The sequence below is a fragment of the Cuculus canorus genome, chromosome 1, assembly GCF_017976375.1.
Source record: "Cuculus canorus isolate bCucCan1 chromosome 1, bCucCan1.pri, whole genome shotgun sequence".
Taxonomy (NCBI): Eukaryota; Metazoa; Chordata; class Aves; order Cuculiformes; family Cuculidae; genus Cuculus; species Cuculus canorus.
In genome coordinates, this window is record NC_071401.1 from 142,607,476 (window position 1) to 142,624,036 (window position 16,561).

Sequence of the window (16,561 nt, forward strand, 5' to 3'; positions counted from 1 at the left end):
GGTCCCAGCTGCAAATAGCACAGAGTGGCTGGGAGGGTTAGTGAAAAGATCTTACAAAAATCACTCGCAATAACTATTTGCTCATGGCTCCTTGCAAAATGGAGAGAAAACGCTATCTAAAACATTGATTCTTCTGCCTTCAGATCTCCTTTCAGATTTTTTTTTTGAACATGAATTTTTCTCCTCTCTTCCCTCAGACGGGGAAGCCTGACACTCCGGACAGTACCCCTCGTTGTTAATCCTGGTAAATATGGAGAAATGAGACCTTGATGGTCAGTCTTCCTAGCTCCTCTAAGAGCAATCTTCTCCTCTTTTCAGGCTGCAGAGGGAGGAGGAGGCAGCAGAAGCCGGCCATGTGGGCCCCAGCCCCAGCAGCACGAGGACAGAGTCAAGGGAAGGGCAATCACCTTCTTCTGTTCCCACAGGCAAAACTGCACTCCTTGTCTGCAAGGATCATTTCTGAGAAGATGTTTCTCTGTACTGTGCTCTCCTCTAGATTCCCCCTGGAGCATTCAGGTCTGTACGTACCCCTTTTCAGGACAAAAGACCCCATATTGCATTTTGGCCACCTGATAAATGCATTACTAAGATCCAAATGTGCTCTGCCCGTTGCCTTCGTATGTTGACTACGATTTTTGCTGTACAGCTGTGTGGTACCTTGAAGACACTGTCTCTAGAGTGTTTGTGTAAGTGAAAATTGTTCGTTTGTAGCTCTTAAGGGCAGAAAGAAGCATTTCAACTTTCCTGTGTAACCCTTCACACAAAGTTAAAAACATCATATGGAAATTTCCGCCCTTCAGGCCCACAACCTCTGCTTGAATGAGATTGTAACTTTAAAAAAGATACTAAATCTGGAATAAAGATTGTAATAAATGATGAAACCATCCTATCCTGAAGTGAGTTATTCCCCTCATTACTTAATTGCTCACCCTGGGCTTTCAGACACCTTATTGTACAATTTAACCTCTATTCCATGTTTCACAGTTTTATTCCCTTCTCTGTAGTTCCTTTGCCACTTCCTTTATGCCATTTAATGTGCGGCACCAATGCTGCACTCAGTAGCACATCTATAATATGTGCATTAGTTTTATCCATGTTTTGTCAGCCAGTTCTCCCTTCCACACCCTTATAAGAAATATAAAGATCTATAGTGTCTTTGCATTTCATATTAGAGAAGCCATTTGTAAAGGTGCTAATGATGATTGGGAGATATCCTAATAAATAAACAGGTTAATCCTTAGCCATAGAATCAAGTTGTTCAACAGGTCACTTTAGTAATTTATAATCTTTGCACTGCCGTATCTATAGTTATTTATAATTCATATTTCTCATTACAATAATGAGCTTTTATCGCACGCCCCTCATCTGAGTGTGCAGTTTGCTACTTGCTGCTATTCATCAAGTTCAGCCATTTGGCTCCTTTGATTCATTGGTCTCTAGACACAGATGAGAGGATGGCAATCTCAATTGAATGTTGCCCAAACTGAGAGGTTCGACTATTAATAAATAATCGCTCACATTAGGAGACGATCAATCAACTGGCAGAGTCCTTTTTTTTTTCTTGCTGGTTTCGCTTCCCGCTGCCCATTTTCTCTCCTCTCCCCTCACCTGTGTGAGGTTCCCAGACATGGCAGGACCTGTGCTGAATGATGCCAAGGCACTGGCTCTGCACGTCCTCATTGGTCTTCTGCAAACCTCAGCATGAAGCAGTGGCATGCAACGAACTGGCCAGTGCCTGCAGGAGCCCACCGTGCACACCACACTCCGGTCCCAACCTTAGGTTCCCAGTGGAGAGGAGACGGTGTCAAGGTGACCCTCCAACATCCTGCAGTGCAGCAGAGAGGCCTGCTAGACAGAGATCAAAGGTTGAAGGGTTTTGTTCCAGGGTATGGACACGACCCCTTTAAAGCAGGCACGGCCTGACCTCCGGCTGGAGAAGCGAGACCCGTCTTCAGGAATCAGAGTAATCCTGGGTGATTTTATCCCACTCCACTTCCCTAAATCTGTAGCTGCTGCTGCTCGGCGAGGGGATTAAGGGGCTGGCGGGGGATTACGTAGCTGCTGCGGCTCTCAGCACGGAGCTCCCTCCCAGCACGGATACTCCTTGGGGCGCGGAGACACACGGCACCTGTGGGTGCCCACCAGCAAGGGTCCCCAGTAGGTTCTTGGCCACCTGCCCTGCGCTGGAGACTCCTGACGGCGCCCGGCAGCAGCAGTCACATCCTTAGGGCGGAGGCAGACGGGGTGACCCCGGGGCTCAGCCCCACAGCAGCAGGGCACCCTGCCCAGCAGCATGGCGAGGGCCACGTGGGACTTCCCCCGGGGCAGCAGGAAGGACGAGGAGTCCCCTCATCACACCGGCCGGTCCCCTTGCTGATGGTTGGCTCATGGAGGATGGGGCCCTGGGCCATCCCGTGGATGATGCTCTGGCTCTTCTGCCTCCTGCCCTCCACCAGGGCCCAGACAAAGATCCCGCTGGAGACGTAAGTGTTTCCTTCTCTCTGGCACGGGGCATTTCTGGTGTGGAGTGAGTGTTGCCATGGGCATGGGTGGATGAGTGGCAGTACCTCCCTGGCAGTGGCAGGCGCTGTGGGTGCAGGCTTCTCTGGCAGTGCACGTCGCTGCAGGAGTAACGGGTTGTAGTTTTCTTACGATGGTGACAATGGCTTCTGGAAAAGGATGCAGCCACACGATCCACAAGTTCAGTTCCCAGATCTAGAAAGGATGTAATGCCTCTTTTTCTCCATTTGTCAAGCAGGGCAATGATGCTCATCTGCTTTACTTAGGCACTTTCACGTCTATTAATACTCTGCTTGACGTACTGGGCAGCAAAAGGCAAAACCAATTTAAAAACACATTTGTAAAACTCCACCACTGCTGCAGTTTGCAGTGATTCAACCATGGAAGCAGGTGTAAGTGGCCCCAGTTTAACAGCTCCCCAGTTTAGCAGAGCAGTTCCAGCAGATGCTGCTGGTTTGCAGCCTGCTGGGGACACCCTGGAGATGCATAGCAGTGGTCAGGATCTGGTCAGAAGGCATACGCATGGGGTGTTCGAGCAAAGACACATCTCTTCAACACACACGAGATCCAGGTGGTGCAGTGCAAGGTCTGCACCTCTGAAGCTCTGATCCCTTGTGCTGGTCTGATACACGGGCAGCTTAAAAAAGCCTTTGTGCACACGTACGTAGCCTGCATAACACACGCACACGTTTATTCTCATGTACAGATGGCAGCGGATGTTAGAGGAGAAAGGCTACAGAGAGGAAAGACTCCACAGCAGCTTTTCCTGCTTGTTCCTGCTCCACTTTACTACAAAGGACATAGTAGCCCTTCCCAAAGCTCTGGAGCATAGAAAATGAAAAGCTGGACTGCAATACAAACAGCCATGTTTTGAGCACATGCTGCGTTGCATTTGGGTCCAGGTGCTAGTGCGCATGCAGGGAATTTTCCTGCACATTTTTAGATGTAGATTCGCAGGGCACCCACACTAGCGTGCGTGTTGGTGTGCACGAGCAGCTCCTCCCGCACGGTCACTGCTGGAAGGCTCCCCACCAGCAGTGCAGCCTGCCCCAGCAGCCACCAGGAGGCTAACAGCTCCCAGAAAACCCAGTTTATAAAAACTTTGCCTTGTTAAGCTGATTTAGGTAAGTTAAACCCTTTAAGGATTAAAAATGTCAGCACCATGGCTGGTAAAAGTTGTGGGGCAGCTTCTCTGGAGCTGGCATAGGTCGGTTTGTACAGGACAGATGATTGGTCTGGAGAGGAGACAACACTGCCATCAAGTTTCAGGAGGGTATATATACTAAACCAACCAAAGTCAGCCCTTTCCTGAGATTGAGAAAATGGCTTATATTGAAAAATTGCCAATAAGACTCTTGCAGATGTGCTTGCCAATACAGCCGATGTGGTCACAATTTGCCTACAGGAAAAATGGGTAGGGGATCTTTATCAAAGACTGCAGTGATAGGAAGAGGGGCGATGGTTTTAAGATGAAAAAAAGGAAGATTCAGATTAAGTATTAGAAAGAAATTTTTTACTGTGGTGCTGGTGAAGCGCTGGAACAGGTTCCACAGAGAAGTCATGGATGTCCCGTTCTTGGAGGTGTTCAAGACCAGGGTGGGTGAAGCTACGGGCAACCTGATCTAGTGGAAGGTGTCCCTGACCATGGCAGGGGAGTTGGAGCTAGATGATCTTAAGGTCCCTTCCAACCCGAACCATTCTATTATTCTATGATGATTAACAAGCATTGTTCTGATTTTAACTGGAGGAAAGTCTCAGGAAACTTTGCCACCAAGTTTATTCTCCGCTGCACAGCAAAGTCCTTCTCATTTAGGTTTGACAAAAAAGGACACATATATTATACAGAATAGTATCCAACCTCTGATTATTTCAAACCGTGTAAAATAAAAGTCAGCTTTCCATGCTCGGGGTAAATACTGCATCAAAATACCTTTTGGTCTTGAAATGTGTGGCATTAAGAAGTCAGTCTGCCCTTTCTGCTGGTTTTGCCACTAAATACAAGTGCTGGCATTACAGGCAGGCAATCTCTGACCAAATCCTTTTCTGATGTGTTTGATTATAATGTGATAGGCCTTTACTGCTGAGAAAAGAGTCACGTCACTTTGCACAATATGGAACTTATTCACATACAGGAATGAAGAATCAACAATAGAAAAAGAGCTTTTCTCCCTTGGTACCAGCACCGGGCCAACAGCTGAATTAATCCCTGGTGTTTCAAATCCATTCATGAATTTAACGAAAAGACAAAAGTTGCATTTTTCAAATGAAATTTCAGTAGAAGAACACATTGCCCAGAAGACCAAAGGGAGTAAATCAGCAGAAAATGGACCTGCTCCATGGATTATACAGTGACATTTTGGTGACACAAAACAAGAGGCTTTTAAACACCAGCTGGATTCAATCACAGTTAAGTGACACAAGGCAAAGTTGGCCTGTGCTTCTCCCCAAATCGTGTCTGGCTTTGCTGCACCATGCTTGGTTCATTGCCAACTTACTCACATCTTTGCAAAGCTCATCCAGCTTTAACTCCAGTGGTGCAAAAAATCTGCTCAGTCAACTACTAGTAACGTGTCTGTGGTGAAGGTTCAGCATAGAAACCACCACCTCATTTCTCTTGGCCACTGCTCTACTCATCAGCTGTCCGTGGTATAGGCAGGGATGCTTGCAGCTGTGAGGATAGTGAGGATTTGGGGCTGGCTGCTCAGAAGCATCAAGAAATGCTGGTGGGAGAGGTGAAAATCAACCTGTTATGGCCTCTTTAGGCTGCCCCTACTGCCTCTATGTATCTGCTTCTGAGTGAGCAGAGCCCGCAACTTTAGACAAAAATTTTGTGCAAAGTGATGAATTTTAGACTGATCTTTTCTTTCTCCCACTTGTTTATGAGAAAATAAAGAAACCTATTTAAATTCAGCAGGCTGCCCTTAATTTCCTAGCACTCTAAGGTCACTCCCTTCCCTGGCAAGTAATTGTCTTTTAAATATGCACATGCCAGCGTATTTCTGCCTCTTCACTTTCCTCTTTTTGAACTTCCATAAAATGCCACCATATATTTTTAATTTCTCACTCTCTGGCCCTGTCACGGAGGGATTTGGGATCTTAGTGCCCTCTCATTGTGTTGTGCCTCTGAAATTTCCAACCAGTCCTCCAAAGCTGCCAGTCTCCGTCTCTCTCTCTCTCTACTTCTCCCTGCCTTTGCACCTCCTTCCTCCTCTGCTTTGAGACCAGCAGAAATATCAGCCGCTGAGCCAGAGCTGTAGTTCAGAAGTGGCTGTGGGGCTGCTGCCTCCGATGGGCTGGGAGAACCTTCCTAGGCTGAGCATCCAACACATATAGTACCTGCACAAGAACTGCGAAATTACACAAACCCCAACCTTTTTTTTATCTCAAGTTCTGCTGTTACTGGAAGTTTCAAGGTTCATACATTTTAGCTTCTTTTGCCACACCCTCAAAGGCAAAAAAAAGATCTTCCCTTTTTCTGTTGTGATCAAAGTGGAAAATCCCAGGTCGTGGTGGAATTAAGGACTTCACAAACAGTTCCACAAGCAGCAGAGCTGGGTCTCCCATGAAACTGTCTGTGACTGGCTTCTCTACTGACTGATTGTTGCTAAGCTTGTATCATGGACCTTTTACCTCAATAATAGCATCTTTCGCTGAAGCTGCCCAACAGCACCCACTAGTCAGAATTTATTGTCACAGACTCTTCCACACTGCTGCATGGAAAAATGATGAGGGATGGAAGGAATAGGCCGCAGACACAAAAGATCAGGATCATGTGCACCTAATTTTTGGTGGAGGAAAATGAAGAAAAAATAAATCTCCCTGCTAAAATTACTATAATCCCAAACTCCATGTTAAGATTCTTCATTTTTACAGTAAAAGGTGGGAAAACTGGAGAATATTAGTTAATATCAACACAAAACATCTCATACATAGAAGTTATAAAACCAGCAGCAGCAGCTGGGCATCAAGTTAAAAGCTGATTCAGAGATTCTCATACCTCAGGGAATGCATTAATCACTATAACAAACAGGAAAGTATCCCATGGGGTCCCTGTTTCACGTTTCCTCTTTTATTCTAGACTTGTTAAATAAATCTGATATGGGGCAATATATCCTTGTCCCACCACAAATGCCCATATTCTTTTTTCTCTAAGAATGAAATGAAGAGATAAAAGTTCTGCCTATCAAAATAAGATGCAGAGAACAATATAAAAAAAAAAAAAAAGAAAAATGAAGAAGCAGCCTTGTTCTTGTTTGCTTTAGCTGGTGCTAGATCACAGTGATTAGAAATTAATTCCTCATTGCCAGTTAAGGAGTGATTAAAAAGGCACCCACTCTCTCATTATGTTCTTTTTACAGGCAGTGGAGAGAGGTGCAGTTCAGAGCAGAAGCCGTATGTATGCTCCATATCATCCCCTATAGCTGCCTATTTGTCCCTGTTTGCAAGAGGGGAGCCTAAACAGGCTTCTGAAGTTTGCTGTTGTGATTATTCCACTTGTGCCGGCTTTACTTTAGAGCTCCTCTCTGTATTGGTGTATTATTCTGCCACAGAAGTGGTGCAGTGCTCTTGGAAACCAGGCCCTGAGGTTAAAGCCTTCTTAGGACTGGAAGAAATCTAGTAGAAGCCGTAGGTAAGACTCTGCACCCTGTAAATAAGTAGTGTATTCTAGTAAGTGGAAAAGGCCGTTTATTCCGTTAAATAAATCTTTCCTAAGTGAATCCTTGTTGAAGGAACTGCATGTAGGTGGAACTGCCTAATGTGAATCATGTAACAGATTTCTGATAAAGTGCTCTGTCAGTTACGAGAGCCATCTATTTTGATTTGGATGGCTCAATGTTCAGGCTGCTCTTCAAACGTTCTTCTGTTGTCCACGTGCTACTGCTATCATCAGTTACTTACAGGATGGCACAAACACGAGTACTGTTTTGCGGTGATGAGGAGTATAATCTACTCTGGCATTATCAAGCTGTAGTACCTCCACTGAGAACAGCAAATTCATCTGGCTCGTTAGTGTCTGCCGCATGCAGCTTTAGGAACTGAATCCAAGGGGTGAATCTTGACAACTTCTTTAAGGTCTGACACTTATTTCTCTTCAGCTGCCTTGAAATTAGATGTCTCGCCCTTCACCCCAGGCTCTGTCTGCAGTCAGTGAAGACAAATAGGTGTCTGGAGAGCTATTCATTTCACTTTACTGACAACAGAGGAAATGGAAAGATACCTAAGCCCAAATGTACAACCTTTGTACTTCTAAAATTAGGCGAGACAAGTTTCTCTCTTAGTCAAAATGTTGTGACCGAGACGAGCAGGACTCAGTGTTTCTCCTCAGTGAGCAATGTCCTCGGCAGAATGTCCAAGAGCAGGTCTTGCCTCCTCCTAGCAGTCTGGGGAGAAAGCAGTGTCATTGTCACCTATAGTGGCTTAAAGAATTATAGGAAGGGTTCATACTCATCATGATGGAGAATTTTCCCACTTGAAGAAGTAAACAGTTCTGCTGATTTTGAATTATTAATGCTGATTTTATTTCTTTTCTATTTTAGGGTGAAGTCTTGGGCAGATGCCTTTGGTGGGGATCTGTACTCCATTGTGACTAAGTATTCAGGCTCTCTCCTGTTGCAGAAGGTAGGCAAAAGCTGCGGGGGTTCCCTTGGCTTCACGTCATCTTCCCATGTTGCCCTCCAATGTTTCTCCCCGGGATGGAAGAAAGCAAAACACACAAGTCTCCAGCTAACTTTCAAAACCATGCCGGTTCAAATCCATAAGCACACAGTGACGCTCTGTGGCCCTTCTCCAAGAACTGGAGAGGAGGATCCACCTAATATAGGTGTATATCAGTCTCTCTCCTCCTGCTCATCACTCACCTGCTCATCATCACCCCATTGTCCTCTCCTGCAGCTCTCCAGATGGCATTCTTGTTTATTTCTGCTTCCTCATCTGTCTTCCTCTAACCACTCATCAATTCTTTGAATTGTGCTTTTAAAATTCTGCTTTGGACGGGGTCTCTGAGGCAGGTGCCATGACGCTGTGATTTTGCTGAGGTGTAGAGCTCTGTTGCTTCATTTCTGGCATGCCTGGCTTGGTCACCAAACCACAGGCACTGCTCCACTAAACTCTGCCTGCATTAAAAGTGCAGTTCCAGGGGCTTTAAATGAATATTTCCATTTGCAGCTGTAGAGAAGATGCCCTGTTACCTTTAATTCCTGAAGTCAGGGGTGAATGGCTGATTCTCTTTCAGGCTCGGTGAACTCATCACTACAGCAGCAGGTCTGCATGAATCAGCACCTCCCAAGTGTTGCTCAAGGGAGCCTTGTGGCTGCTAAGGAGGAGTGGGGCACAGCTCCCTCTCCACCTCATGTAGCTGTACAGTTCCTTTTCTTTGCTCTTTCTCTGAATCTTCTCTTCAGCACAAGCCATACATTGCCTCTTAGGCCTCTTAGGTGTCTGATTTCTGTCTTCTGACTAGTAATGACACCCACATCCCAGTGCAAAATGGGATCTAGATATCATTTGGCTTGCCTTGACCTCAGTTTCCCTGTCCCCACTGTGTTGCTTTCTGGTTGGAGGAAGAGAGCACCTCCTGCAGCATCATCTTTGCTAGGCTTGGCCAAAAAAGGCCTTCAGCGTCCATCACAAAGGTCTGTACTGATTATCAGCTCTGCACTGGTATAGGTACTTCATGCCCTAATCACAAGGCAGCTGTAGTGTGATATCAATGCAGGAAAAAGCTTGGCTTTTATCAGTTTCAATGATGCTTCTACATTGCCTCTTCTTCTACAGGGTCCCCAGGTGATACTGTCAGATTCATAGTGACATGCTATGGCATCTCTGGTGGGTACTGGAGCTCCAGTAGACAGGAGGTACAGATTAGGGTTGATAGTCAAGTATTTGTGTCTAACGCTGTATAGGTATTAGCTGTCCAGCAGACAGTCTGCAGATACCAGCTTTTTCTGGGAAAAGCGGAGGGTGCCAGTTTAATCGTGTGAAGAAGTACTGCAGCCAATATGTCTTCTCCTTACAGCTTCAACACGGCCAACTTGTGCTTCTTCTGTGGCTGCTTCTAAAGATTGAGGGTGTCCCAATGGGACTAAGCAAAACAGGGCTTATCTTGAAAATACTAATGTTGCAAACCTTAACTGCGGAGGCCAAGGATGGCAGAGGCAGCACTGAGGTGGGTATCGATACAGCTGTGCTGTGTTGGCCCTCTGGAGACGTTGAACCAGGTTATTTCACCTCCTTCTGTCAACACTATATGTTTTGACTTTTGGGATCTCAACCCTTTTGGAATAGTGGTTATGAGACCTATAGATGCTACTATAGCACAACTGACATGACAACAGTCACGGCAAACAGATCTTGAACAAAAATTCAGAACTCTATCAGCATTTGGTATACTTCACTGGAAGCAAAGGAAACTAATTTCTGATGAAAAAGAAGCCTGAATGTAACCAAATCTAATCTAGCATTCACGTCAAGGGGAGTCAAGGCAGAAATATATTTTCCTAGTGGTCTGACAGCCTTATAAAATAATCGCACTTGCCTGCCACAGCCCATCTCCACATGGTTTTGTTCTTGGAGAGAGGAAAGTGTCTGCTTTGCTCTTGTGTGTGTTGGGGCTTGGATGCAGCACGGAATAATTGTGCTTTGCACAGTCTCTTGGACACCCGTGAGTGGAATACTGTCAACCCCAACTCAGAGGGAAAATGTCCTTCAATTAATCGCTGTCACCACTTCCAGAATGGAGTAAAGGTACGCTTGATTCAACCTTGGTCTGCTAATACTCTCCGGCACAGCCATCTTCTAAATGCATGTCCTGCACTGGCCTAACTTTACTTAAGCATTTTAAACAGCTTAGGTTTACCTTTCACCCATCAAGTCCCATTTCTTGAGCTCTTTCATTTCCCCTTATTTCCCTGGGACTAGGGAAATAGTCTCAGGGACATCCTCTTGTTTCCCTGGGACTAGGAAAACAGGGGAGGACCAGCTAGCACTTCTACAGTCCTCTTGGCTTCTAGATCTTCAGCAAGCACTGGTCAGATACTTTCTCACAAATCAGCAACTCAAAGCAAAAACCCATCCTGGAAGTCTCCCTGTTCATCGCTGACTCTTAGAGCACTGCAGAAGGACAGGTTCAGGAGGACACAGACGATCCCTTACTAATAGGCAACATTTTTATACCCCGTGAGATGTACCTTGGCAGACCCCAAATGGCTTTGTGTGGATCACTGCACTGGCACTGACTGCAAGCAACTCAGGCCTGAGGAGCCAAGCATATCAAGTCCGAAAAATCCAAACAAGTGGTCCTCAGGCAACTCTCTCTTTTTGGGCCATTGCCTCTTTTCCACATGAAGTATTTCTGTGTGTGCATGATTATATGCAGACCACCAGAAAGGGTGGGGAGCACAGTGTACGAGGCCGAGACAATTCTTTCCCCAGCGCTTTTCTAAGTCAACAGGCATTTTGCCTTTGAGGAAATACAAACTGAGAGAGAACAGCACCTTTCATATTCGACTTCATGTCTCCCTTGTGTCTAATAGGCTCAAAGCAACGAGCTTATTGTTGCTTTGAGAGCCATCAATTTTCAGTTACTCAATAGTTTGCATGTTAATCTTCTCTTTAATATTAAGCATGTTTCCTTTTGCAGCTTTGAGTTTGTTTGGATTTCTTTGGGGTTTTTTGATTTTGCCCCAGAAGAACCCTAATATCATGTTGCACACTCAAACACTCGAATTTCTACTGGCTTGATTGCTCACAGAGACCTGGTGAACTAGTAGACATCTCTTGAATCCACAAGGACAGGTTCTCAGCTTGTATCAGGGAGCTTTAAGGAAGCCCCTGGGTAGCTCTCTCTCCCAAGCAGTCAAGATATAATCAAATTAAACCTCACAAGATTATCAAAAGTTGAAGAGTGGTTTTGGTTTGATGGCTAAAGCATTCATTATATTCTCTTGACTGTTATGTAGGAGAGGTTAAAATAAGCTTGTGCACTTGTCTGGCATATCAGCTTGGCTCAGAGATAATGGATCCATATTAAGATGCTGGCTGGGGTCTAGGACAGCTGAGGGCAACATAGCCGCAGCAAAGAGGCAGTGTGAAAGGCTGAGTAGGAGGAGGGCAGTAGCATCTCCCAGAGCTAAGGAACAGTTTGCCACAGTCCTACTGCTGCAGTGGGCCAGGCAACGACCAACGGCCTAAGGCCACCAATAGCAGCCATGCCAGGAGGATACCATGGTGGTTCGGGGCTTCTCAAGGCTTGCCTCGGAGTGATAGAAACACCATCAGCTTCAGCAGAGCCAAACTTAACTTTTCTTCTACTACATTATGTTAATGATGCACTGTAAGTGTTTCTGAGCATTACCTCCAGTTTCCTTCTGGAGCTGAGGTTCCGATTGCCTTTCCTAAGGGATAGGACTGAGAAAGGACAGCAGGGCTTAGCTCCAGCTATGTAATTACTAGAAAGCACCGCATATAACTATGTGGCAAGGAACAGACAAATTAAAGAAGTTCGGCCAAGACATTTTCCTGGGTGAAGATGAAAGGAATGTCTTTCACACTCTTAATATAGTCTCACTAGTAATGCAACACTGTGCACTTCAATGGGCTAAATTTCATGGAGGTGGGAACAAGAACATATATTTGGCAACATATCTCTGTTCACAGATAAAACTTGGGATACTGAATCCTGGATCTTCCACTTTTAAATCGCCACCCCCATCACTGTGGAATAAGAATCTTAATGAACTGCTCCTGCTGTTTTAAGGGAATACTACGTACTAGATGAATATGAAAAGATTGTCTGTTAGATCAGAGTTGACTTTTTAATCCCTTTTCAATATCAGATCCTTTCAGCTAGTTCTCCCAAGCCTGTAGCTGATTCCTGTTTTGTAAATTTTAATGATTTGATAACCTGAACCCTAAACTCAGGTCAATTTTAGTCTTCTACAAGCACCTGTATTGACATTTGCTGCCTACTTTCAGCCATGGTGTCTGGTAACAGTATTGAAAACACAGGTACTATCCTGTTGCCCTCCTTTGGGAACTCTAAGGAATACTCATTAATAGCAGGAGATTTTAGTGGCAGGAATACAGATAAAAAACTGAGTGCTGGATCATTTGTTGGAAAAAATTTCAAAGGGGATCCAAGCTCCAACCTGGTGAATTCCTCACAGCCAACTGAAACTTTTGCAGAAAGTTCTTTGGGTTTGTTTTGTCTTTCCAGCTTTGGCTAGTTCCCAGGGCTAAGATGTGTACAGCATTAGCAGACTGTTTGTGATTAATCATGATTACTTTTACCCTAATAATATCCACTTGTCAATGTGTCAAAAGCACATTAAAAATAACTGAGAGGTATAAAGGTTTTTAATTCAAGATACGACCGATGGCAGGTCACTTTGTAAAGCTCTTGCTTGCCCGTGCTGGTGTAGTCCCCCCCTTCACTAGCGTTCCCAGGAGAGATTACCCTCCTCCCCCCGAGCAGGGCCTGATTAAAGCCTAGCACAGCACAGATCACTTCTCTCTAGACAAAACCATGACACAGAGCTAAATGGGACAGGCACCAGCTGGGATGTCAGCAGCCAGGGACCTCAGATGAAGGGTTGTTGTTGCACATCCCTCTTTTTGGCAGCGTGGTTACACTCAACCCAACCTCCCTCCTCCCCCAGGCTTGTCCCAGCTACCCAGCTGCAGCAGAGGCGATGCGAGGCCTGGCATTTTTAATCCAGTAAAACCCTTGCTGTTAATCACACCAGGCAGAGGGAGCAGCCTCCTCATCATGCCTGCTGCAGGCTGGATGCTGCTGCTATTTCTGTTCTACCTCCTCAGCCTGACCCATCCCCAAGGCTGTCCTTGGATGGTCAATGAATTTTCCCTTACCCTTTTCACCACTTCATTTTGTACCAGTACAATAAGTCCAGACTTGCCTGAGATTGCTCCTATGGTGCTAATACAACATGAAGATGGAGGGGATGTGTATTCACTGTTGAGAGAATCGATGATGAGGGACCAAGGAAATTCAATCGGTTACCTTCGTGCTTCCACGTTGCTGAGAACATAAGGCTCTGTCTTTTCTGAAATAGGTTAATCGTATTGTGTCCTTTTACAGGCTTTTTCAGTCTTTCTTTCTGCCTATCTCTGTTGGCTTTGGAACTTCTTGAAATGGAGAAATAAAGGCCACTATATCTAGTCTTGAAAGGGCAGATTTAGGGAGGCAGATTACAGTTACCCAGTTTGGGAGTACTCTGAGATTTTTAATGCCTAGATTATATGAAACATGGTCAGAAAAAAATGGTTATCTTGTGCTGTTTTCAGATTCAGATCCTTCTCATCTTCCCCAGCGGAGGCAGCATTAAGTAGCCATGCTCGTAACTCCTAGTTTCTGGGAATCACCTCTGCACTGCTCTGGTCCAAATCATGCTCACGCGTGATGAATATAGCAGCATAACTGTTTCGTTGACCTTTCCTTAGCAGTTTCCCACCTGAGCACTGAGCAGACTCTTCTTGCTGCAGACCTGACAAGTTGTTACCCCTACGATAGCACTGTGGGAGGACGGGACACGCACTAGCATGACATCTCTCCCAGTAGTGCCCCAGAGCACATACGGTGTAGGAGGTGATGTAATGACAGCATACAGCTCCATTCCCTTGCCCCAGCCTCTGCCTTAAGTAAATTTCAGGTATGTGACGCATATAATGTTATATAAGTACAACATGTATTTTAGGTTTTCGAAAGCTGCCCTTGTCCTACTCTCCCTCATTTTCACCAATGACAATACCCAGCTAACAATGGTAGATTCACCCCTCTCTTTATAAGCCTCCTGCTCATCAGGATTTTCTGCTTTCACTTTGGTAGAAGTACAAAGATGTAGAGCCAACTCTGAAGATCAAAGAGGTGGATGGTTTGGAGCTGGTGAAGAAGTTCTCAGAGCAGATGGAAAGCATGCTTCGCAGAAAGGTTGAAGCTGTTGAGGTATGACCACAAGGCCTATAGGAAAGATATCATCTCCTGTCAGATGCAGAATAGTAGACGCAGGCCTTCTGCCTGTACCAGGAGTGTGTGGGCACAGAGGTTGCATGAGGACTTCTTTGCCCAATCAAATGCCTGCTGGTGCAGCTGGCTTGCTCTGAGCTTTAAGTAGACACTGGTGGGAGGATGTGGGCGTTCAGACAAGGTAATACTGGCTTCTCCTTCAGCCTAAAGTAGGAAATAAGATAAAAAAACAGTCCAGGAATAAATATGAGGAAATGAACACTCTTTTAGGAGAAAAGAGTTTTGATTGTGTGGCTGCTTAAAAAAGAGTAAAAAAACCTCTCACAAGCGAAAATAAAGTTCATCCTTACATAATGCCCTCTGAGATATTGAAGACTGGTAGCTTGTTTCAGCTGTGTGTGTGGCTCGAGAAATTCCTGCAGCCCCTGAACATAAGCTGCAAGGAAGGTGCTTGGATTTCTGGATGTGTACATGGAAAAGTGTGGAGGAGGTGGCAAGAGGTCTTTAGCTGTTGCTCTGTTGGAGATCAAAGCAGGTAATCATTATAGGCCCTCTTACTTCTTGCACCTAAGGATCTATTATAATCCTTCATATTTACCCACTATACAAAGCATATTTCTGTAGACACAGAGCCTTGACTGTTTAAGGCATCTCATTTGGAAAAATCATCCAGAAACACATCATTTGAATCTCAAAGTGAAATGTGGGCACATTTAGACTCAGAGCTTTGGCCCAGAACATTAAATTCATAGCCAGACTTTTTCAATATTTGGATTGCCTTATCCTTTGTGAAGGAGCAAAAAGTAGTTTTGCTGAGACTGTTGTGGATTGTGCAACTCTGAAAACATGTTCATGTTTAGCTGGATTCCTTCCCAGTCAGTGCCAATTGAGAATCAGTGCCCTGAGGCATCATATTGGAGAATACTAGTTGATTACATGTCTTCCCATAAATGGTAAGAGCTCATAAGTGGCCAGAGCATTGCTGAGCCCCTTACAAAATCACGTCATGGTCTTTGTCTTGATAACAATACCAGACTGAGACTCCCACAATGCCTTTTCCTTTGATGAGATACTGACATCAGACTGGATCTGAAATGTCTTTCCCATGGCTTTTTGGAAGAGTCCATGGAAAATAAATGTCTGGCTGTTGTTTCTCTAAATGGACATGTTTCTGTTTGTATATGTCCTGTGATATCTAATATTGCTCAGGGGTTTAGCAGGGACCCTGGAGTAAGTAGGTGTGGATGTAGTCGGTAATAAATAGCTGTGAATATACCTTCCAAGCTGTAAAGTTGCAGCACAGAATGGCAGGTCAGCGGAAAAGGAGAGAAAGAGAGAGGTTTATAGCCTGGTGAGTGTATTGTGGTGAAGGGGGCAGTTGTGTCATTCTTCACTAACCGTGTGAATGGCTCACACAGCTGGAAGTGCTCCTGGAGGTCTTTTCACAGCATGCCCTCATCTTTCTTTCTGTGTGCTTGCATCAGAGGTTGGTGGAAGCAGCAGAAGAAGCAGATCTGAACCATGAGTACAACTCCTCACTGCAGGTAAGTTTACCCCTATCTGTGACAAAATATGACATCCTCAGAAAGACTAGCCAAAAGGCAGGCCTAGCAGCATCCAGACACCTCAGGCTCCTGGACAAGTTAGGAGTTTCCTTGTCTTCAGGACACTCAGCTTATCTAGAAACCAGTGTGAGTAAGCAACTCCCTTGGCAGATCCCAAATCTAGTAACACCTAGGAGGTCCATCCCTTTGGCTCATTGCATGATGTTATTTGCATTACATTTACTGCATACCAATGTTGTAATTATGTGATAAATTAGCTGGTGCTTTGTGGGTTACTTGACTGGAAAAATGAGCTAAAAATTGAGAGTGTATGAGCAATGAGGAGGACTCTGTTACAAATACCCACAGCAAAACTGTTAATCCAAATGACCTGAGATTCTCACCATATTTTTCAAGAGCTCCCATAATTTTTCTCCTAGCCTGCAGACACCCACTTGTCAGGATTTCTTGTTAGGTGAAAGCTTGTTGCTGTCCAAGCAATTCGGATAATTGGCTT

General features: G+C 45.1%; 1 protein-coding gene across 2 annotated transcripts in view; it reads left to right on the forward strand.

The window, feature by feature from the left end:
* Positions 1-2,059: 2,059 nt before the first annotated feature.
* The window catches only part of CACNA2D4 (calcium voltage-gated channel auxiliary subunit alpha2delta 4), a 133,039-nt gene continuing 118,537 nt past the window's right edge, over positions 2,060-16,561 (forward strand). For both annotated transcript variants that reach the window (XM_054067780.1, XM_054067771.1), the window contains exons 1-4: positions 2,060-2,483; positions 8,058-8,139; positions 14,363-14,479; positions 15,985-16,044. In XM_054067780.1, the coding sequence (XP_053923755.1) occupies positions 2,377-2,483; positions 8,058-8,139; positions 14,363-14,479; positions 15,985-16,044 (366 nt within the window). In that variant the 5' untranslated portion in view covers positions 2,060-2,376. The remainder of the gene's footprint in view (positions 2,484-8,057; positions 8,140-14,362; positions 14,480-15,984; positions 16,045-16,561) is intronic.